Raw genomic sequence first — 25,611 nt, 5'->3', positions numbered from 1 at the left:
ACGGATTTTACTGACTTCGCCAGCAAAAAAAAAAAAAAAAAAAAAAAAAAAAAAAAAAAAAATCCTTTTAGGGGCGGACGACTTTTATGGGGCGGGCGGCGATGATTAACAGGAATTTTTTTTAACCAGCCTAAAGGCGGGCCCCCAAACCCATCCAACCGGCTACTTATCAGAGGTTGGACGTACAGTCTGCTGCAATAAGACAGAATTGAAAGCGATTAAAAATTTGCAACAACATCCCTTTTGCCGGTACGTTTCCTTCTTGAATTGGATGAACACCATTGTGAGAGGGCGGGGCTTCATGACTTGTCATTGTGAGAGGGCGGGGCTTCATGAATTTAGTGGACATAGCATTGGGAGAGGGCGTGGTCTTTATAAAGTTGCCGGACCTCGCAAGGAGAGAGGGTGGGGCTTCATGAACGACAGCTGGGTGGAGCGATGAGCTCGCTTAAGGAACAAAGACCAAAGAGTGTAAACAGCTAAGAGAAGAAGATGACTACGGAGAAGATAGACGTGGTTGTCGTTGGAGCTGGTATTTCTGGTACGTGGGGTGCAGTGCAAATACTGTATGCCGCTATATAAAACTACCAATAACAGTTGGAGATGGTTATATCTGTTTAATCATTCGTTCCTTATTTTTTCTGTATGTGCAACCATCCATGTTCTACACTCTCTTCAATCTCATTCTTCATTCCAGGTCTGTTCACCACCATCTCAAATCATCCCCCATACAAAACCATGATCTTTTCTACACCTGTTAAACAACCCTCACCCCCCACAAATTTTGCTTATGCATCCATTTTGTCCACTCATTGTGTTCCCTCTACCCCTCATCGTTACCTGCAGGCTGCATTACCTGGTTATCCGGCTTCATCTACTTTCTCCCTTCGCCTGCTGTTCCCTTTGCTATGTTGTGTCCTAATCTGTTCTGTGTCCTAGCTCTTCCATGAGCCTACATTTGCAACAACACCTTCCATGAGCCAACATTTGCAACAACTATTTTGTCTTGTTTGTTTTATCTCGGAATGTAATCGGGATGTTTACAGACTCCACCCTCCAAACCTAAGCCCCTCTCACAGTCAGTGTCTGCAGCCTCAATGTGATCATACTGATCAAATGTACAGTATCATACTGATCAAATGTACAGTATCATACTGATCAAATGTACAGTATCATACTGATCAAATGTACAGTATCATACTGATCAAATGTACTGTATCATACTGATCAAATGTACAGTATCGTACTGATCAAATGTACAGTATCGTACTGATCAAATATACAATATCATACTGATCAAATGTACAGTATCATACTGATCAAATGTACAGTATCATACTGATCAAATGTACAATATCATACTGATCAAATGTACAGTATCATACGGATCAAATGTACAGTATCACACTGATCAAATGTACAGTACGGTATCATACTGATCAAATGTACTGTATCATAGTGATCAAATGTACAGTATCATACGGATCAAATGTACAGTATCATACGGATCAAATGTACAGTATCATACTGATCAAATGTACAGTATCGCACTGATCAAATGTACAGTATCATACTGATCAAATGTACAGTATCATACTGGTCAAATGTACAGTATCATACTGATCAACTGTACAGTATCATCCTGGTCAAATGTACAGTATCGTACTGATCAAATGTACAGTACGGTATCATACTGATCAAATGTACAGTACGGTATCATACTGATCAAATGTACAGTATCATACTGATCAAATGTACAGTATCGTACTGATCAAATGTACAGTATCATACTGATCAACTGTACACTGTCATACTGGTCAAATGTACAGTATCATACTGATCAAATGTACAGTACGGTATCATACTGATCAAATGTACAGTATCATACTGATCAAATGTACAATATCATACTGATCAAATGCACAGTATCAGTGATCAAATGTACAGTATCATACTGATCAAATGTACAGTATCATACTGATCAAATGTACAGTATCATACTGATCAAATGTACTGTACCATACTGATCAAATGTACAGTATCATACTGATCAAATGTACAGTATCATACTGATCAAATGTACAGTATCATACTGATCAAATGTACAGTATCATACTGATCAAATGTACTGTACCATACTGATCAAATGTACAGTATCATACTGATCAAATGTACAGTATCATACTGATCAAATGTACAGTATCATACTGATCAAATGTACAGTATCATACTGATCAAATGTACAGTACAGTATCATACTGATCAAATGTGCAGTATCATACTGATCTGTTACAGAGCATTGATTTCGCCAAAGCAGTTTGTCTTGTTTGTTTTATCTCGGAATGTAATCAGGATGTTTACAGACTCCACCCTCCAAACCTAAGCCCCTCTCACAGTGTCAGTGTCTGCAGCCTCAATGTGATCATACTGATCAAATGCAAGTTTTATACTAGGTGCTTTGCCATTGCCTTCCCAACGGTAGTTCGGGCTGGAATTTTGAATTTGTTCAGGGTGCCGGCGATAGCTCGCCGCCTCTTCATGAATGACACCGTGGGGTCTTTAACATCCACCAACTAATTCCAGCAGACAGGTCGCCAGTTTTAACGGCCATTCGAGGGACGTCACACACATTGATGAATTGCCTGCCTGAGAAACACCGGGATGGCAGTTTATACTTGTAGCTGGATCGGGATTCGAACCCAGGCCAGACAGCTCAGAGGCCCATCCTGTCGACCATGTACTCATAATTTCCCTGTACTTGTCTATTCTGTGTATTAAAGTGTTCATTTTCCTGTTTTCTGTCCATATGTCTCTCTGTAAATATCCATCAGTATATTGCACTCGCATTACAAACGCTTTCGATGAGGTTCATTGACAGATACTGCAAATCTGATCCATTCGTTGGGCAACAAGCAATGCCATGTATAATTATATACGATTTCATGTACATACGATTTCAGCATAAGGCTGCAACATAACAAAATGTGAAAAAGTGAAGGGGTCTGAATACTTTCTGAATGCACTGTGTATACGTATATATATATATATATATATATATATATATATATATATTGTAGCAAAAGAGAAGGTTAATGCCTATCTTTTGCTCTGATAAGGGCCAAAACGTCGCTTCTCCTTTATCCCAAAGGTGCATTTAGAATACCTCAATCAATTACCTATTGATTTCCTCCATTGTTGTACCTGTCCGCTGATGCGGATCGGCATTATCCTTCAACAACAAGACATTCTTTGCTCTACATGCATCTGGGGGGGTTGCTGTCGAGGGTTGGATAGTTGAGAGATCAGATTACTTGTTAGCTTCCGAGGTAAACTCCCCAAATCCAACCATTCTGCCGACCTCCACCCCTTTGTTCGTCTTTTCTCCCGTTTGTGGAACGGCTTTTAGGAGACTGTTCGATCGGGCTCTTCCCCTCTCGGACTTCAAACAAGCAGTGCACCGCCATCTCTGGGGATATCCCCCATCAATTCCCACAATCTTTTTTACCCTCACTATCCCTACTGAACTCGACTATCCTACGAGCAAATTACTTTGCTTCCCCCCCGGCATCTCTCTCCTCTTTTTCCTGTTTGTTCCTTCTCTTGCTTGTTGTTTCCAACTGTGACCACTAAGTACATTGACATTTTATCTTTTGCATATTCACTCTTCTATAGGCCTAGGTTTTGTATATTGATTTGATGTACCATAGCGATACCATACTTTTGATGAACCATACTATACAGGCGTTGGTGCTGCCAAAATAGTTTCTTGGCAAGGGTGATACTCAATGGTGCAGTGCCAAATTTTGAGGCACTGGAGCCCTGCGAAAATGTCGGCTGTGAAGTGTTAGGTGTCTTTGGGAGATTTACAGTCATATCAAGTTTTCACATGACGCTAACCATTTGAGTCTCCAAAAATGAAATACGCACATTTGGATGATAAAAGAAATACGCACATTTGGATGATAAATGAAATACGCACATTTGGATGATAAATGAACTACGCACATTTGGATGATAAATGAAATATGCACATTTGGATGATAAATGAAATACGCACATTTGGATGATAAATGAAATACGCACATTTGGATGATAAATGAACTACGCACATTTGGATGATAAATGAACTACGCACATTTGGATGATAAATGAAATACGCACATTTGGATGATAAATGAAATACGCACATTTGGATGAACCATATATGCATTTGTGCATTTGGATATGCACATTTGGATGATAAATGAACTACGCACATTTGGATGATAAATGAAATACGCACATTTGGATGATAAATGAAATACGCACATTTGGATGAACCATATGTGCATTTGTGCATTTGGATATGCACATTTGGATGATAAATGAAATACGCACATTTGGATGATAAATGAAATACGCACATTTGGATGATAAATGAAATACGCACATTTGGATGATAAATGAAATACGCACATTTGGATGATAAATGAAATACGCACATTTGGATGATAAATGAAATACGCACATTTGGATGATAAATGAAATACGCACATTTGGATGATAAATGAAATACGCACATTTGGATGATAAATGAAATACGCACATTTGGAGGATAAATGAAATACGCACATTTGGATGATAAATGAAATACGCACATTTGGATGATAAATGAAATACGCACATTTGGATGATAAATGAAATACGCACATTTGGATGATAAATGAAATACGCACATTTGGATGATAAATGAAATACGCACATTTGGATGATAAATGAACTACGCACATTTGGATGATAAATGAACTACGCACATTTGGATGATAAATGAAATACGCACATTTGGATGATAAATGAAATACGCACATTTGGATGAACCATATGTGCATTTGTGCATTTGGATATGCACATTTGGATGATAAATGAACTACGCACATTTGGATGATAAATGAAATACGCACATTTGGATGATAAATGAAATACGCACATTTGGATGAACCATATGTGCATTTGTGCATTTGGATATGCACATTTGGATGATAAATGAAATACGCACATTTGGATGATAAATGAAATACGCACATTTGGATGATAAATGAAATACGCACATTTGGATGATAAATGAAATACGCACATTTGGATGATAAATGAAATACGCACATTTGGATGATAAATGAAATACGCACATTTGGATGATAAATGAAATACGCACATTTGGATGATAAATGAAATACGCACATTTGGATGATAAATGAAATACGCACATTTGGAGGATAAATGAAATACGCACATTTGGATGATAAATGAAATACGCACATTTGGATGATAAATGAAATACGCACATTTGGATGATAAATGAAATACGCACATTTGGATGATAAATGAAATACGCACATTTGGATGATAAATGAAATACGCACATTTTACCATGATAAGCAAAAGCTTAACACTGACACCCACTTAATATCACAAATACAAATCCTCTTTGAAGAAAAAGTCAGATCAATTTTGTCTCTAAGCACCGTTTTTCGACAAAACGATGTATTTTAAGAAAGAAAGATTTATTTTTTTTGTACCATGTGGTAAGGGCTGCAGGATGGCATAGATCTGGATCCCAGCCCAACTATAAACTGCCATCCCGGTGTTTCACAGGCAAGGTGATTCATCAAGATGTGTGCTGGTCTTCGGATGGATGTTAAACTGGGTGTTCCATCTGCCAGCATTAGTTGTTTCGTTGGTGTGTTTCTTGGAGTTGGCTAAAGAAGATGAAGCTTTGTGGCCAGATAAACATCCAAGGGTATTGAAGAAGATTGCAGAGCAGATATGGATGATGTTGGCATAGCAGATGTAAAGCATGATGTTGACATATATAACATCATGCTTATCTGCTCTCCCAACATCTGTCATTGATGTATTATAGGCCTACCTTTGCTTGTACAACATGATATACATTCTTTACAAGAACAGTCACATCACTGATCTAGCCAGACTTCATCTCGTTGTAGGCATCCAAACTTTTCCATGCCTTAATGTATTCCGGGGTGTAAACCTCCTTTTTGTAAACCTAAGATAATTCACTAAATCGGAATATAAAATGGCTGAAGGTTTGTCTCGCTTCTAGACTTTGTTGTATTCGGCAATTCATACGGGTCTGTTTTGCCTTTAACCTGTGTTGTTATAATATCGCTTCCTAGACAAAGTCTCCAAAGTATCGACAAAACCAAGCTTTGGGACAAGCTTTCACTCCAATTGCTTGGCCATGAAAGCACAATAACAACCTATTGTGAATGGGCATTCCTCTCTTTTTTTTTTTTTTTTTTTTTAGTACTCCAATATGGCGACAGTGTGTACCCCGGTTTAGAATAGGTACACCGTATACCTGCGCATCGTAAGAGGCGACTAAGGGTTGGCGTCAGGAAGGGTATCCGGCCATAAAAACATTGCCTCAAACAGGGAACCATGATTGTCATGGGGCCCGCATGGCTAACCTCCGCTCTCGCGGGGAAAATGGCCTTAAAAACGATCATTCATTCATTCATTCACTCCAATATGGCGATGGTAAAAAAATTGCTGACATCACTAAGCAACCTCAATTAGAGAATTCAGCATTACCAGCAATTTGGCATGTGGTCTTCAAAAATATTTTTTATTTTACTGTTGTGGAGTTAAGCTCTGCCTCGGATGGATTGAGGTGCCGAAGAAGAGCCCTGGCAGCATTACAACCCAGGTTAAACTGAGTGGTTTGCCACTGCTTTCCCAGCATTGTTTGTCCATGCTGTATCCTTTTAAATTCCGAGCGTCATGCAAGGAAACAAGCAGCCTTTGGCATCACTCGGGCAGGGTTTGAACCTTGCTCATTCCCTGTTATGCCGATGAAACCTCCTTTGCTCTTCATTTTCTTGTGTTCTTGCTCAATAGTTTGGTCAGCATCAATTGTCGGTCGGACGGTCGGTGTCTTCCCCCTGTTAAGGCTCAAATATTATCCTGCAGATGAGCTTCTATTGAATTTTAGAACCAAACACATATATATATTTATTTTTTTATTTTTTTTGTATACAGAGTCCAGGCTCGTGAAAGAGCTAACATTTATCAAACAAACAAATCAAACAAACAAGTAAACAAAGTATACAAAAATGGGAGAGGTCGACAAGATGGGGAGAGAAGGGGAGGAAGCACACAAACACAACATTTGAGGGCAGGGACATCGGGAGATGTGTGGGAGGCAGAGGGCCTGGGGGGAGGCAGGATAGGTATAAAACGCAAGGACACCAAGGACTTCCAGGAAAGAAGACAAAAGTCGCCTCAAAAAAGTGGATTTGGGGTGAAATTAGCGGGGGTAGAAAAGATCAAGGTTTTGGATTGGGGAAGATAAGAGATGGTGGTGAACAGCCGTTTTAAAGACCTGGAGGGAGGAGTGGGATTGAAAAGAGTGAGGGAGTTTGTTCCAGAGGCGGAAGAAAAGAGGAATGAAGGAGTGAAGGTGAGCAGAGAGTCTTGATTTTGGCAGTTTAACCACAAGAGGGTTGCAGGCAGATCTTGTGCGACCTGCAGGAATATTTGGGGCACAGAGCCCAGAGAGAGCTGGATAGCCCAAGGCCGGAGAGGAGTCGGTAGCAAAATATATTAGCAAAATAAAATTATGATGTAGATTGGAAACACACACGAGGGGAACATAAATTGACAAATTTTGGTGCCATCTTGATGACGTCATAATGTGGAGAGATATGAAAAAAAACTGGACAACAAGTAAAATTTGCTAAGCAGCATCCCGGTTAACATTTAAAAGCACAAAATTACTTTTGGCGGAATTTCTAAATTGGACTTGATATTATCACTTATGCACCCTGACTATATCAATAGTGTTGCTATTACTAACCTCCGCCACCGAAAATGGACGAAGGTTATGTTTTCACCCCCAGCTGCCTGCCTGTCTGTTAGTCTGTCTATCTGTGAACAGGTTATCTCAAAAAGTTGTAGATGGATTCGGATGAATTTTGGTGGACCGGTTTTCTGTCCATATGTCTTTGGACAGACCCAATCCATATAATATGGACCCAATCCATATTAATGAATAATTACTTGGTGTGACGAGGATGAACTTCGATTTTGGTGAAGATCCAAATCTGAATATGAGATTCAAAAAATTTTAAACTGATTCTTCATCATTGAGAGATAGGGCCAAAAACAATGTATAGCATGATGTTTCAAAAAGTTGTGAACAAGTTCTGACAAAACTAGATGGATGAGTTGTTTAGGTGACAAGAGCAAGCTGATTCGATATTGGTTCAGGTCAGATTTTGGAGGTTCGGATCCCGATCTGGCCTTTCAGTGGGGATACAAAACATAAGCGGCTCAGCCTGGCGGAGGTATGCAGTCTACCCAGTGTATTCTAGTTACTTCTTAACTCAACTGGACTATGTCCAGCTGAGTTTTTGTCGACACCCAGTGTCTGTCGTCCGTCGTCCGTCTGTCGTCTGTAAACAATTCGACGTCTATGCTCTAAAAGTCACAAATATTGATTAAATTTGATGAAACTTGTTATGCAGCATCGTTAAAACATAAACAAGTTTGGGATTGCATTTGGGCGTTGCACGCCCAAAAATGGGCGCGGCAGGGTGGCCATATTGAAAATCCATTTTTGTCATATATTTTTAGCACATATAAACTATATAGTTTGTGGTTCTATAATGCATATTCTAACCATATTGATATAGACCAGTTGAGTTCAGGTTCCCTGGAACCTCTAGTGTTATTAGAAGCGGCCTTGGAAAAACACCACGATTACCTATCTTAATACAGATTATACACCTCAACACAGATTTCGCCAAGACAGAAAACCCCTTTGTGGAGGGGGGCAAATTAAGTCACAATAACCTCCATCATGTGACCCTTAGTCCTCCTCTGAAGTTTGGTCGAGATTGGATAAGTAACGGTCAAATGTATCGTGGTCACAAATACAAACAGATAGACACTAAACTGCATATTTTAGTGTGAAAATCAAGTCACAATTTTATTATTGTTCACAAACTCCCTCCACCCCTCGCCTACCTCTTCATCCCAGCCTCGGCATACAGGGAGCAGCGACCTGATCACCGATAAAAGTTCCAAAATGAACAATTAATGTCACCTGTGAGTTGAGGTAAACTGTAATTAATTTGACAACAAGAAGCCGTTTTTGGGGTTTCAAAATTTGAACATCTTATGGAATTGATCATAAAGAGTTGTCTTTTCACAATGTGGTTCACATAACCTGATGGTGTAGAAGTAAGGTAAACATAAAACAGAATGTACTGTGCCAGTTTATTTTGAAGAACTAGTAATTCTGCGAAAACAGCATAATGGTGATGCAGAATATAAAATATATATGGCCAGGGTGGATAATGGGGATCAAAAAGACAAATGGATTTGAGCTCAAAACAAGACTGACAGTCTTAATCTTTTGGCAAATATACCCTCAAAACAATCCTGCACTCTGTGTTAAGTCGTACCTGTCGGTATGTTCAATGCATCTACCTCTCTCCATCCACATAGCATATGCACCACCTTTGCAGGGCCATTGTGTATTGTTTGACGGATACTTGAGATGCATCATGTCTAACAAAGGAATAAGACACTGCTACAATGAGATTTTTATAACATTGAATGATGTGTTGGCCTATTGTCATAGCAGTGGAAATGGGGAAATCTCAATAGATATTAAAACAGTTCCAGTGAGCTTACAGGAGCAGGCGTTGCTATGGTGACAGTGCTGGTTGTCTTGGAAACTGGAACACCAATGCAAAAGGAGCAGCATATGATATTGGTACCTGAAGGATATTGTTTTATGTATGACAACAAAAATGAAGAGATCTAAGACTGAGCATATCTGACTGCTTAAATGTATATTTCTAGATTTGTTTAATTAATTATCCACATGTACTTGTAGCTCATGGAATACACAGGAAGCTGCACTTGTAGCATCTTGAATAGATACTTCAAAATGCAGCATTGTAATTGTAGAGACTGCTAGTTGAGCAGGTTTCACCAATAATGTATCAGGTAGAACAAGAAGAAAAAGACATAAAATGTCATAGTCCCTGTGGTTTTAGTAATTTTGCTGTATGGAGTTAAAGGATGTCAGTCGGCCATCTTTGGTCGGATTACAAAACAAAATCTTCTGTATATGTATACTCTCATGTATTGTCTGTGTGCCAAGATTGAACAAAATCGGTCCGTGCATCTCCGAGATATGGTTGCAGACGGACGGACGGACGGACGAGACCCAATCCATGATCCCCCGTTTCGGACTAAGTCCACCGGGGACTAATAATGATTATAAAGTACTATGAATTGCCTAGATTACAACATCCATATGCTTCAGGGCTGTTTGCGGCACGTCATCTGAACAGCTATGGCCTGAAAGTTGTGGTGTTAGAAGCTCGTGACCGGGTTGGAGGCCGCACTTATACAATTAAGGTTTGTCCCAGTTGTAACAATATTTTTTGGCAATTTTATTATTGTACAAGTAATTTTGGAATTACTGAAATAAAGTTTGGCTGATAAGTTGCTTCTAATCATATTTGTTTAAATGTTAACTTTGAACTTTACTCCAAAGTCTCTGTTCCCAAACACAAAGTATGTTACCCCCTTCTCGATTTCTTGTTCTTTATACTGCTTCCTTCAATGGGATTTAACAGGGACCTCAGTGTGGTCACGTGGACCTTGGTGGAGCCTATGTGGGTCCAACTCAAAACCGACTTCTGCGCTTGGCCAAGGAGCTTGGAGTTGCGACCTACAAGATCAACGAAACTGAGCGATTGGTTCATTTCATTAATGTAAGACTTGACATTGTGATTTCACACATTCACATCCCACATTCATTCCACACATTCATTCATTGACATTCACATTGTGATTCCCAAAGCAGTTTTACATGTCCTGATCTTTGCCTCAATAACGTCAGCGTGTGGATTAGAATGTAAGCACACGACTCAAATAACATATACTAACCCTAACACACACACGGATCAACCAAAATGAAGTGCTTTGTGTGGATTATGCTATATATACTAAATTTTCACAATGCAGTAATAGCAATACACTTCATTACACGAAAGCAATAACACCATAGAGTATCACTGTTTTATTAGATCAAAAGAACCATCATCTAAACTGGTTCCAACTTGGCACTACATTAATTACTAATTTTAATTATCAAATATGTCTTTGTGTCAAATATGTCTTTCAATCTTGAAAAATCCCACATGCACACCTCTCTCTTGGAAAGGACCGTGCGGCAAACCCTCCCATATACTTTCTCAACAACCCTCTCAGAGGTAGTCACTCATAGGTCAGAGGTCTCTTTGGTCTCACTCTCAGCCATGATCTCTCTTGGGCAAGCTACATTTCAAATTTGGCCTCAAGAGCCAGGCACCAACTGGGCATCCTCCGTCGTGCAAAGTCCTTCCTTGGCACAACTGAGCTCCTATCCACCTGCAAGGGTTACATCTTCAGCCTGATGGACTACTGCTCTACCCTCTGGCCTGGCTCCCCTGCGTCTCATCTTGCTCAGCTTGACGCTGTGGAAACAAATCCTCAAGATCGTTGGAATCTCTTGCGCTCAAGCTGAGTCTATCACTTTGCCATCGCCAACAGGTAGGTTGTCTCTCTGTCTTCTGCCACATAATTTCTGGTCTTGCACCCTCTGCCCTCTCCATGTTTTGTCCAATTCCCTCCCCTTCAACCTCCCCTCCCATGAATCTACTGACAACATAGCACTCCTCTCTGATATGTTATGCGAAGCTGAATTTCTACTTCACAAGGTTGAAACTGCTGTGAAGTGTTTTGGACTAGTACTCAATGCTGAAAAAAGGAAGTATAGGCACATCAATCCTCCTACTGATTGTGCTCTACTTATTGTTGGTGGAGGTCTGATAGAGAAAGTGAAAGACTTTATATTGGTTCCTACACCAGCACGCATTACTTAGAATGTAGAAAAGCTCAGAGCTGAGCAACAGTTCATACCCTTCATAAAGTTTGGAGATCTCCAGTCCACAAACAGAGTAAGTTCTTCAAACTTCAAACTTCAAACTTCGGTAATCTTCAAAACTACCGTTGAGTCGATTCTTCTCTATGGGTGCAAATCCTGGACCTTGACCCAAGTACCGGAGAAGTCATTCATTGGATGATACCTACACCCGATTGCTTGGCAAAGTCCCGAACGTTTCTTGGCGAGATCATATCACCAACAGAGATGTGCATCGTTGCCTTCCCCACATCCACATCTCTGCTAATGTGAGGAATTGACGCATTTGACTTGCTGGCCATGTGATGTTCCATGAAGAACCAGCAACGAAAGTCCTACTCCTGAGGCCCAAGGAACCCCAGAGAAGGGGGCATCCTCTTACAACCCTTTGCGACATTATCCAGAAGGACACCAGCGTGAGTGCCGTTCATTTTTTCAACGCTATGTCCGATTGAGAATACTGGAAAAATCTCATAATGTCACCATGTTAAGTGGATGTCATAAGAAGAAGAAGAAAAATTATGACATCATGATAATGTGAAATTGTTGCGCAGTGCACTGTTATGACATCAAATCACATGTGTGGAATTGCATGTCTGCTCACCTTCACTTCGTTGTTCCCCTTTACTCATATGCATGCAATTGCTTGTCCATGCCATCTTGTTCCCGCTGTCTTTCAAGGTGATGACTCGATGTTGTGTTCTCCTCAATCCTCATCATTATATCTATTAATGATTTTTTTTAACCTAGCTAACCTGTTATCCTTTTCTACCTGCAAGCTTCTCTATTGTCACTGATCTTGTTCATCTGAATGTCCTATGACCAGCTACTCCTCTTGCGTTGCCCAACATGTTCCGTCATCCATTTCTTCCATGGATCTCAATCTCTGCATAGAAAATAAGAAAATCAACCCTTATTTAGTGTGAAATACAAATTCATTTCACTTATTTTGGTTCCTCTCAAAAACCCATTAAAAGGGATTTGTGCAAACCAGCATTTTAATTTTCAGTCTAGGACAGATGTTGCCCTATCTACAAGGAATATGAACCAGATGGGATATGAACCGCATAGCTACATTTTAAGTTAACTAGCCAAATCTGAGAGGAGAATATCAATATATAATTACCAAAAAACAACAATCCCTAAAGGGGAAATGTTCAATCTCACATTTTAAGCTTCATTCTGGGATGCACAGATACAGTATACAGTATGTCATGTGTGTGTGTGTTATGCAGGGCAAACGTCACCCATTCACATCTACATTCCCTTCCTCCTCAAATCCTCTGGTTTGGTTAGACCTAAATAACCTATGGAGAACCTTGGACAAAATGGGAGAGGAGGTGAGTAAGTGCAAGTTATTGATAGCTGTTGTTTTTTATATTTTATTTTTGATAAATGCTGGGCTGGCAGGATGGTCTGGAGGTACGTACACTCAGTTTAAATCTCGGCCCAGCTATAAACGGACATCCCCGTGATTCACGAGTAAGGTGATTCATCAATGTGTGACGTCCCTCGGATGGACGTTAAACCGCGTGTCCCGTTTTCCGGCATTAGTTGGTGGATGTAAAGATCCCAGAGTGTCCTTCGCAAAGAGTAGGAGAGCTATCGCCAGCACCCTGGCCAAATACAAAAAATTCCTGCCCTAACCTTCGTCGAACGTCAGGTCTGGCCAGCTGGTTCGTGAAAGACTGAGCCAAGCTTCGCCTGGCCAAACCTACAAGAACATGGGAATAATCGCGGCATTGTGGAACAAGGATTTCAATAAATGCAATGAGTTAGGATCAGATTAATAGATCCAAATTCATCATCTTTATCTATATATTTTTTAAAAAACGCATTATAATGAAACGAGAGGGTCCTCCTCCTATCCACCCTCTTCACTTCCGCCATCCTGCTGATCCAGTTGTTCTCGCAAACATGCAGCCTCTGATGTTGTCTCGGTCATTGCTTTGGATATCTGAGCTTTTAAATTCTAAAATGTATCTTGTGGCCCGGATCAGATTCCCACAGATGCACCCTGGACTGCACCACATGCACAAGAGTGGGACAAAAGATCAATGCAAGATCTCTTGGAAGAAATATGCTATACCAGGTGATCTTCATCCTAAATCTTTATGATGTGAATATGAAAATAATAAACACAACCCGCGGTGTAAATGTTTTGCCTTCATGAAGGTTCATTACATAGCATGTTTTATATGCCATGCTAAGGGACATACCAAGTAAATACAAAGTGAGCTGCCTAGCCTGGGTTCAAATCCAGACCCAGCTACACACCGTCAGCCTGGTGTTCCGCAGGCAGGGCAATTCATCAATGTGTGTGCCATCCCTCGGATGGACGTTAGTTGGTAGATGCTAAAGAACCCATGGTGTCCATGCAGAATATGTGAGCTGTCGCCGGCACCATGGTCATACTTAGATTGTGAGCAGCATTTATAATAATACAATGTTTAAAAACAAATTTCGTTTTAAGAAAGGGGTGCTATTGAATTCTTCAGATTTGATAGAAAACTTTAGGATGGTCTCTCGGTTAAAATTTCTCCATGAGATCTCCGCCCAACAATGCTCTGTGGGATCTCAAGGTTGGTCAACCGTGTCAAAAAGGCACTTTTTGGCAACTCGTATCTCTGAGCAACTCCGACTCATTTAAGGGCTACAAAACTTGGGGAACTCCAAAATAACAAATCATAGTTTCTATATCAGAAATACATTCGTTGACTGTGCTATATTGAAAGAATTATCTTCTTCTCCTCTTCTTTCCTTCATAAGGAGTGAGGTCCAATAGCACCAAGCTGTCCCTTCTGTCATCAACCCTCTCCACTCTCCAACCACCCTCACCTTACTGAAATCCTTCTACACAATCTTCCCATCTCAACCATGATATACAGTGCATTCAGAAAATATTCAGACCCCTTCACTTTTTTCACATTTTGTTATGTTGCAGCTTCCTTACCACCACCAAATCCAGTTCTCTTCTGTGCCATCCATTCCTTTAGGTAATCTTGTGCCTTTCCCGCTTTTGAAAGAATTAACCAGTTAAGGCCATCCCCTTCCTCGCCACCAGCTGCACCAGCTCTCGACCCTCTCTATTCCTTGTTCCCCAACCAAATTTACCAACATATCCTCTTCACCCGAATCCGCTTCTTCCACATGCACGTTAAAGTCCACCACATTGCATAGTATCACCTCCAGCTCGACAATTCCCATCATCCTCTCTATTGTGTCCATGAATTCCTGCTTCTCTGCCCCAGTCTTTCCCGTTTGTGGCCCATATACTGACAAAATACACACCATTTGCCTAGATATCAACACCCACGCCATAGCTATCCATCCCTCCCACCTTTCTACTCTGACCACCTGCTTGCTGATCTCTTCAGATACTATCATTCCCACGCCATTACTCCTTCTATCTCAACCCACGTGCAACAGCTTGTATCCTCCAGCCAACCTCCTCAACCTGTCTCCTTTCCATCTGGTCTCCTGCACACACAACACTTCCAACCTCATTCTCTGCATTATCTCCACCACCTCGACTCCCACATTCAAACAACCTAGCCAGTCCTCACCTCTGAACTGCTGCCTACCTGGCAATGCCAGCACCATCGTGATTAGTTTGGGTTGTTCAGGTCATCAATTAGCAGCGCTGCCTGGGATGACCTGCTGGACCTACTACACTAACCTGCTGTCACCATCCTGTATGCACACATACACACACACCATTTTCAACCTCCTCTCTCCCCCTCCCACTCCTGTTGGCATTTTCACATTCAACTCCTCTCCCCCACCCAACTCCCTTCTCCCTCACCAAATTCAAAAAGTAAACACATTTCAAAGTAAACACTGTAAATGTTTTTCACAATCAATTCTCAACACTCAGTTAGACCCTCCAGTCCCTTGCACTCCTCCTCGCCTCTCTCCCGCAATCCTCCTCATTTCCGTTGCGCAAACCTCCTCGTCTCCCTCATCCATTCCTCCTCGTCTCCCTCGCCCAGTCCTCCTCGTCTCGCTCGCCCATTCTTCCTCGTCTGCCTCGCAAAATCCTCCTTACCTCTCTCGTGCAATCCACCTCGTCTCCTCGCCCATTCCTCCTTGTCTGCCTTGCGCAATCCTCCTTACCTCTGTCGCGCAATGCTCGCCTCTCTCCCGCAATCCTCATCTCCGTTGCGCAATCCTCCTAGTCTCCTTTGCCCATTCCTCCTCGTCTCCTCGCCCATTCCTCCTCGTCTCCTCGCCCATTTCTCCTTGTCTCCCTTGCACAATCCTCCTTACCTCTCTTGTGCAATCCTCCTCACCTCTCTCCCGCAATCCTCATCTCCGTCGCGCAATCCTCCTCGTCTCCTCACCCATTCCTCCTCGTCTCCCTCACGCAATCCTCCTCGTCTCCCTTGCGCAATGCAATTGTTCAAAATCTCTGCCAAGCCTCACACTTGGAAGAATGGTGCTGCAATCTCCTGCAGAATCCCGGACACTGGTGGATTATATGCCATGGCACATACAGGCCATACTGGCCAAACGTGTTGACCCAATGCCCTATTAAGTGACTTTACATTTGTTTTTCCATTTTATTTGTCCACTACTTGTAGCACCTCTTTAACGGAACAAAACTGAATGATAGCTCAGGCCTGCGGAAGGCCTTATTCAAAAATATCTGTCCTAACCAACAGAGGGCACTGCATCAGTGGCACAGCCACACCCCCACAGGCATTTGCTGCATGTGAAAGAAGAAGCTCTTCATAGCCTAGACTTAAGATGCTCAATATTTATTCCTCTCTACTGCAGCTTTGTCCTTCCTCGGATGTGGCGAGCAAACTGGATGAAATATTCTAGGAAAGGCCACACTTAATTCCTGTAAGGTGTTAACACTACCTCTTTTGATTTATAATTGATCCCCCTGCAAATGCAACACAAAACCCTATCAGTTTCACCGATTGTTTCCCGTCACAATGTTGTGTTGGCCCCTTATACCACCACCACCACCACCACTACCCCGAATCCTTTACTGTGTCACATGCTCTAAGAATGCTCCTTGCCCCTTACATTTCTTTAATGTTAAATTGCATCTGTCAATCTTTTTCACAATCGATTCAAGTATTTCGACTTTCCTGAATCTGATCTCCTTCCCCCACCCACCCCCCTCCCTCTTTGCTATATACCGTACCGTCAAGCATCTGCAAATTTGGAAAGTCTACCGTCAAAACCACTGTCCAAATCAGTGAATGCTCATCGTTAACCCTATAATGTCCAAACCACATGAATATTGGTTTTTCATGACTAAATAATCTCCACGTTCAATCTTAGATGAGTTCCTTTACAAGAGACCTCGATGAAGGAGGAGGCCTTGAGGCCCATCGAGCCTGCGTTGTGATTGCCAACTTATGGTTGTTTGTCTATGCTCCATTCCTTTTTAAATTTTAAGCATCATGAAAGGAAGGAAGTCTCACGTACCACTATAAAAGTCTTTGGTTTAACTTGGCCCCCTGTGGTTATGTCTCATGTTGTACAGTGAAATACCATATAACCTGCACACGAGTATACCTCCAGTTGGAATTTTTGATACTAATTTAATGTATGGCCCTTGGGTTATTTGCGTGAAATTAGTCATCAGCAAAATTCTGTTTTTCTGAGTTCTGGCGACATTACATTTTATTGAGACTGAACAATGTTGAGAGATTTTCTACAATAAAACAAAAGATTGCTGTAATATTGGCTACAATAATTATTTGCTATTTACCTCCACCATTTTGCTGATTAGATTATGGGGGGGTAGAGGCCAAAGGTCAAAGGTACCTTGATCTCTTCTACCCCCGTTAATTCACCCCAGATCCACTTTTTTTTGAAATCCCGACTTCTTTCTTTCCTGGAAGTTCTAGCAGTGTCCATGTGTTTTATACCTCTCCCACCCCTCCCCCGCCTTCCCATGCCCCCTCCCCCTAAGCCCTCTCCCTCCCACAGATCTCCCGATGTCCCTGTTCTCTGCTGTTGTACTTGTGTGCTTCCCTCTCTCTCCCCATCTTGTGTCCCGCTCCCTTTGTTGTATGTTTTGTGTGTCCGTTTTTTTTTTGTGATTGATGTTAGCTCTTACACGAGCCTCGATTTTGTATACCAACCATTGTGGCACCGAGTTGGGTTTACTAGCTGCATTTTCGATATTATTAGCTGCATATTTGATTCACATTTTCAGATGCTCATTTACTTTCACAAAGGTTATAACCTTTAACATGAAAAGCTTGGCCAGCCAATAGAAAAGAGGTTGACTGGCCCTTCCCATTCCATGTTATCAAATGGTTCTCTGGGATTAGAAAAAAAAAGTATACTACAAAAAAGCATAAGATGATGATAATCCAGGAAGGCGTTGAAAACCTTGTGAAGGCTTTCAACAAATCTCTTCTCTTTGTTGGCGTGCTCACTAAGCATTGTGCGATGGCTGTACAGTCCAATGCAGGACCCACAGCGTCTACCGCAAATATCACGGGTATAGACAGGTCCTTGCGGATAGGGACGTTGGCAGGTTTGCCTTTCTTGCCTCCGCTGTCTCTCATAGCAAGTCTCCCACATTCAAAGTGGTCCAGGCCTTTGCGGCAAATGTTACGCCAAGTTGACCTGTTTGTGGCCTGATGTTCCCAGTTGACAACTGGAATGGCACAAGACTTGAGAGTAAACTTAAGGAGGTCCTTATAGCGCTTCCTTTGTCCACCACGTGACCGTTTACCAAATTTAAGTTGTCCATGGAAAAGCACTCTTGGGATTCGATGTTCTTCCATGCGTGCGAGGTGTCCTGACCACCAAAGCTGGGTTGCATCAGGAAATGCTCAATTCCTTGGATACGACGGCGGTCTAGGATTGAGGAGTTAGGTATTCTGTCTCGCCAGGTAATGCCAAAAATCTTGTGAAGGCATCGCATATGGAATTGATCAAGGTGTTTGATGTGGCGACAATAGGGTGTCCAAGATTCGCGTCCATACAGGAGTGTTGATAAGACAACGGCACGAAAGACACTGATCTTGGCGTCCAGGCGAATGTTACGTTCATGTCAATCTTCCAAAGGACACACATGCTTTACCGAGTCTTCATGTTACTTTGTCATCAATCATTGCATTTTGAGAGAGAACACCTCCAAGGTAGCAGAACTTATCTACAACTTTGACTGGCGTGTCATTGATGGTAATGGATGGGACGGTATACACACTTTCTGGTCTCGACTGAAGCATAGCCTCTGTCTTCTTGAGGCTAATTGTAAGATTTGTGTTAACCCACCGCGTTTAATTCTAAAATGCATATGCAACAATGCTTACCTCCCACACCTGCTCATTTATTACCTTAACTCAATGTAACCATTCATTTTACTTTTAGGGCAGCTCGGAGCTTTGCTCGCCTGTTTGTCAACGTTGATGTGACGTCAGAGCCGGAGGAGGTGTCTGCACTTTGGTTCCTGTGGTATGTGAAGCAGTGTGGAGGAACCACGAGAATATTTTCTGGCCACAATGGTGGGCAGGTACGTACTGCTTGGAAAGCGGCAGTGAAATGGAGTGGGGTTGTAGGATACAAAATGGGGCAAAGAAACATTTAAACCTTACCTTCCCGAGTCACATTTCTCACCTACCAAGACCTTTACAACCCGATAATCCAGGAATGCAAGTTTCTTGGAGGAAGTCAACAGCTCAGTGAGATAATGGCTGCGGCTTTTGGTGACCATGTCAACTTGTCCAGCCCTGTGTGCAGCGTGATCCAGAACGACTCCTCTGTTACTGTGGAGACCCTTTCCAAAAAATCATTCAAGGTACTCACATGAGTCATTTTGACAACATCATAGAAATTCAGCTGAATATTCTGAATGTTTGGCTTTTGCAAAATGTTTGAATTGTTATTCAGTGATGTTAGTGCACTTAATGCCTCAAACACATAATGTTTTCATTCTGGTTTTAAGTGTTTTTTCATGTGCTGTTGATATAACTAGAGAGTTTAGAGAACACGATACCCCACACAGCTTTCAAGTATAATGCTGTACTTCAATTTTAATAAATAATGATTTTAAAGATTGGTTCAAAAATATATATTGTTTAGCACAACTGAAGCAGTCTTATGTACATCACTTTTCTACCCCTGTTAACCACACCTCCTTCCAAATTTCCAGTTTTCCCTCCTTCGAGTTTCCTTCTGTCTCCATCTTGTCCACCCCATGCATTCTCTCTTGCCCCTCATTCATCCCCACACCTATTCATCCCCACACCCATTCATCCCCACACCCATTCATCCCCACACCCATTCATTGTCCAAGTCTGACACTATCTTGACCTTCAACTCTTCTGGTTGTGTTTCCCACCTCTCTCAACTTTCCCCTTTGTCCTGTTGTGTCCTGATCCGTTCAGTGTACTCGTACTATCTCTTCCATGAGTCTCGACTATGTATACAAAAAAAAAAAAAAAAAATCACTCTTATACACCAATAAGACTACTTTGAGTCACAGTTTAGGAGATTGAGGCCTTATTGATCACCATGGAACGCAGCATCAATCGGCATCGTCTTCACCACAATACTGTCCCTCTTACATGCCACGCCCTTTCAAGCTATATATATATATATCATTGTTTTTGAAAGTATCACGAAGGTGATTGGTGTTCAACAATGTTCAAGTATGTAGTTAAATTCAAATAAAGGTTTAAAGAGGTTTAAACACGTATAAATAAATAAATTCCTGGTTTTACCGCCGTTTTCCCCAGTGTCTATTACATCACCCTATCTAACACGTTGCATTAGTTATTCGTACCTGTTGTTTGTGTCCTTTATAATGTCCTTAAAAACAGTGGGTTTCTTGTTTAGAATGATTTTCAATTTTGTTTGACTGCCAGGCAGACAGGCAGGCAGAGTAAAAATATTATTTCACTCTTCTCTGCGCATGCAAGATCAGGACGAATTCAAAGCCAAATTACGATAAAACGAGAAACTTGTCTTCCTATTCATGTTCAAATATGGGTGCAAAATATAACATTTGATTTAAATAAGTTGTTACTCGATGATAAACTGACAACCGTAAACTGATAAGACACAAAGACGGACAGGTGGATGTGAACCAATTGCTTAAGCCCCATTTTTTGCATCGCGTGCATGGGGTAACAAGTAATAGTGAATTAGAGTAAGATCCCAATGGAGGCCTTGTTCTTGCTGTGCCCATATTGCCAGTATACAGATTTTTCATTTCATTTTGGGGATCAAGTGGGAGTCACATGGATTTGTATCTGGTGAATTTGGTGTGGGTGGCAAAACTTCCTCTTCTCTCGACTCTTACCAGATCACTGGCATTGTTCTTACTAAAAATTTCTGCCAAGGCCACATCTTTGTTACGTTGCGCGATTACATTATTTTAATTGCTGAAACAAATTAAATCGTCTGAGAAATGTTATTTACCAATTATAGCAATAAATAATGAGATGGTGCACATGCCATTTTGCAATTTTCCAGATCTATTAATTTAAAATGTTTCAAGAAAGACGCCATTATTTTTGGGATTCCAAATTTCCCTCATAAATTTGCTATCGAGACGTCTTCTGTGTACTTTTGATCTGAGACCTTCATGATATTGTGAAAATGGCCAGAGGTTTGAACTTTGTCATACTTATTTTACACCGAATTGGTGCAGCTGCTTCAATATTTGGCAATGTCCGTCCATCCTTCAAAAATAAAGAAGAACAACCATTCTAACCCACCGTGTTTAATTCTAAAGTAACTGTACGTCGATTGACAGACAGCCAAACTCCATTCATGAATGACATGGGAGTCAGGGAATAGAGTCGAAGCTCCAAGGGTTTTAAATGAAGCCACAAAAGAATGTAGTCGATGAGCAAGGAGTGGAGGAAATGAGCTAGGAGTGGATGGGCTGCAGATGGAGGAAATGTTGAGTTGGATCTTGGAGACGGCGTGAAGCTGGAAGGTGTGAAAACATTTTGCTACCTCGGAGACATGCTGAATGGAGAAGGTGGATCAGACTCGGCAACGGTCGCTCGAGTGAGATGTGCATGGAAGAAGTTTCGGGAACTGAGTGGCGTGCTGATGAGGGGAGTGTCGTTGAAGCTGAAGGGAAAGGTGTATGCTGCATGTGTGAGAAGTGTTATGATTTATGAGAGCGAGACATGGGTCATGAACGTAGAGCAGCAACGAAGGTTGGAAAGGGTGGAAATGCGAATGGTTCGGTGGATGTGCGGAGTATCGTTGAGAGAGAGGAAGACAAATGATGAATTGCGAAAGATGATGGGAATAGAGCCTGTGATTGATGCTGTGAAGAGGAACAGGTTGAGATGGTTTGGTCATGTGTTGAGGAAGGATGAAAGTGACTGCTTGAGAAGAGTGATGGCAATGAATGTAGAAGGAAGCAGAGGACGGGGAAGACCGAGAAAGACTTGGCTAAAGATGGTGGAAGAAGAAATGCGGGCAAGGGGGTTAACAAGGAGAGATGCAGAAAATAGGGCAAGATGGAGAAGATTGTCATGGGGGCCGCAAAGCTAACCCCCGCTCTAGCAGGGAAAATGGCCTTAAAATGCATGTTGTTGTTGTTGTTGAGCAAGGAGTAAAACTGAAAAGGATATGAAGTACAGGACAATTACTAACGAGGCTCCAAGCAATGCAATTACAATCACAGCAATCACAGCAATTACAGCAATTACAACAAGATGCTAATTCAGGACTCTGCCGATGTGAAAAAGCCACATAACCTAATAATAGTGTCAACTAGTGCTTGATGCCACTGGGTGCCAGGCCAGGCCAACCGAGCCATTAAATGCAAACTCAGCACACAGTGACAATGTTTCAATCACAATATATACAGTATATTTCTATATACTTGGGCTAAGGCTCGTAATAGAGCACACACACACACACACACACACACACACACACACACACACACACACACACACACACACACACACACACACACACACACACACACACACACACACACACACACACTGATGAGACGAACACTTAACACAGCCGTTGAGCTTGGGGAAAGTGTCGTCACTACCGTCACTTCCCAGGATACTCTGGGTACCTGCGACATCAAAACAATGGTGCCACTTTTCTCACAGTACACAGCGGGGCATTTCCTCAAGAGGAATTTCCTCCTCCCAATGGATGCCAAACGATGGGGATTGTGTGTCCTCTATCCTTTTCAAGAAAGGCAGCAGCACGTACCAATTTTAAGGCTTTGGTATGACTTGAACCAGTCCAAACCGGATGGGTGCTTTTTAGGAAACACCATCCCCTTACTGGAAGGCCGTTGGCTCCCTCTGGGAGCTCATCCGCTCTTTACCAGGTGTTGTTTTTAGTCTTTGCAGACAGAGTGCCACAGTCACCCTCCCCACTAGCAAAGCCAGTGAGGGGTGTCGGTTTAGTCACCAATAACCTGACTATGCGGCAGGTAGAACTGGGTTGGTTACATGTTACCAGTGGCAGTCCCAAAAGACTGACCTGACCCAAAAGACTGATATATGCAAAATGCTTACTGACATAAGATGAACTGCCAAATGAGTCATTTGAAATGACCCTCTTGTACTTACAGGCAATGATTTTGAAGGCGTAACAACGGGGATTGTGAGGGATTAACTCAGATTCAAGTTATGAATGGCTCAGAGACATTGCATCCTCTTAGGTCACATCTTGTTACATCACTTCCTCTTATGCCACACCCTGTTACATCACTTCCTGCTACATGAACACAAATGTCCAGCTGGGGGTGCCAACACACAAAGGTGCACAAAATATGTGTACAACGGGCAGAATATGCCAGTAGAGGGCTCCACTAAAAATGTACAAAACATGCATAAAGGGCAGAACAGGTTCTAAAGGCGAATTATAAAGGGTTCTAACGGTTAATTCTAATGGGTTATAAAGGTTAATTATAAAGGGTTCTAAAGGGTAATTCTAATGGGTTATAAAGGTTAATTATAAAGGGTTCTAAAGGGTAATTCTAATAGGTTCTAAAGGGTTCTAAAGAGTAGTTCTAACAGGTAGTTATAATGGGTTCTAATGGGTAATTATAAAAGGTTCTAAAGGGTCATTGTAATCGGTTATATAGGGTAATTCTAAATGGTTCTAAAGGGTAATTCTAAAGGGTTCTCAAGGCTAAATATGAAGGGTTCTAAAGGGTAATTATAATGGGTTCTAAAGAGTAATTCTAAAAGGTAGTTCTAATGGGTTCTAAAGGGTGGTCCTGAAAGGTTCTAAACGGTAATTATAAAGTTCTGAAGGATCCTAAAACGTAATTCTAAAGAGTTCTAAGGGGTAGTTCTAATTGGTTCTATAGGGTAGTTCTAAAGGGTAATTATAAGGGGTTCTAAAGGGTGATTCAAAGGGTTCTAAAGGGTAATTCTAATGTGCTCTAAAGGGTAATTCTGAAGGGTAATTCAAATGGGTTCCAAAGTGTAATTCCAGAGGGTTCCAAAGAGTAATTATAAAGGGTTCTAAAGGATCATTCTAATGGGTTCAAAGGGTAATTCTAAAGGGTTTAACTGGTTTCTAGGCTTTGCCTATTTCATATTAAAAATACCAAACTCAACCATTTCCTTCGGACACAACTCAAGGTGAGATTCGCACACAGGACCTTTCCTTCCTCCTTTGTCTTCTCGAGTTACAATAATTGCATATTCAGACCTGTGACCCATTTGTAGAACAGCACCAACATCTGCTTGGAAATTGTATCGAATCAATCAGCTCTGCTTTGTCTTATCAGCACGATATTAGAAACTGTATCGAAAATTGAGACCTTCATTATGCAATCATACAACAACAACAGGCATTTTAAGGCCATTTTCCCTGCTAGAGCGGGGGTTAGCCTTCCGGGCCCCATGACAATCTTCTTCATTTTGCCCTATTTTCTGCATCTCCCCTTGTTAACCCCCTTGCCCGCATTTCTTCTTCCACCACCTTTAGCCAAGTCTTTCTCGGTCTTCCCCGTCCTTTACTTCCTTCTACATTCATTTCCATCACTCTTCTCAAACAGTCACTTTCATCCTTCCTCAACACATGACCAAACCTTCTCAACCTGTTCCTCTTCACAGCATCAATCACAGGCTCTATTCCCATCATCTTTCGCAATTCATCATTTGTCTTCCTCTCTCTCAACAAAACTCCGCACATCCACCGAACCATTCGCATTTCCACCCTTTCCAGCCTTCGTTGCTGCTCTATGTTCATTACCCATGTCTCACTCCCATAAATCATAACACTTCTCACACATGCAGCATACACCTTTCCCTTCAGCTTCAACGACACTCCCCTCCTCGTCAGCACGCCACTCAGTTCCCGAAACTTCTTCCAGGCACATCTCACTCCAGCAACCGTTGCCGAGTCTGATCCACCTTCTCCATTCAGCATGTCTCCGAGGTAGCAAAATGTTTTCACACCTTCCAGCTTCACGCCGTCTCCAAGATCCAACTCAACATTTCCTTTAGAACCCTCAGACCACTACATTTTTGATGAACCCACTCAGCGCACATTGTACATTGAATGGAGTTCACTCCGACACCCTTCCTGCACACAGCACACGTATTATGCAATTATTATGCAATCATATGCACTCATTATGCAATCATTAAACAATTGCATTATGCAATCATAGAATTGTAAAAATATGTGAC

General features: G+C 41.6%; 1 protein-coding gene across 1 annotated transcript in view; it reads left to right on the top strand.

Annotated features, from left to right (window-relative positions):
* The first annotated feature begins 296 nt into the window (after positions 1 to 296).
* Positions 297 to 25,611, top strand: part of LOC137425338 (amine oxidase [flavin-containing]) — a 63,859-nt gene continuing 38,544 nt past the window's right edge. The window contains exons 1-7 of the mRNA XM_068113658.2: positions 297 to 541; positions 10,340 to 10,434; positions 10,656 to 10,793; positions 13,219 to 13,323; positions 13,984 to 14,075; positions 19,334 to 19,475; positions 19,611 to 19,760. Coding sequence (XP_067969759.2) covers positions 493 to 541; positions 10,340 to 10,434; positions 10,656 to 10,793; positions 13,219 to 13,323; positions 13,984 to 14,075; positions 19,334 to 19,475; positions 19,611 to 19,760 — 771 coding nt within the window. The 5' untranslated portion in view covers positions 297 to 492. The remainder of the gene's footprint in view (positions 542 to 10,339; positions 10,435 to 10,655; positions 10,794 to 13,218; positions 13,324 to 13,983; positions 14,076 to 19,333; positions 19,476 to 19,610; positions 19,761 to 25,611) is intronic.

This window comes from Myxine glutinosa, chromosome 4 (genome assembly GCF_964187855.1).
Source record: "Myxine glutinosa chromosome 4, kmMyxGlut1.1, whole genome shotgun sequence".
NCBI classification, from domain to species: domain Eukaryota; kingdom Metazoa; phylum Chordata; class Myxini; order Myxiniformes; family Myxinidae; genus Myxine; species Myxine glutinosa.
The sequence above is the reverse complement of the archived record's forward strand: the minus strand, read 5'-3'. Positions and strand labels throughout refer to the sequence as shown.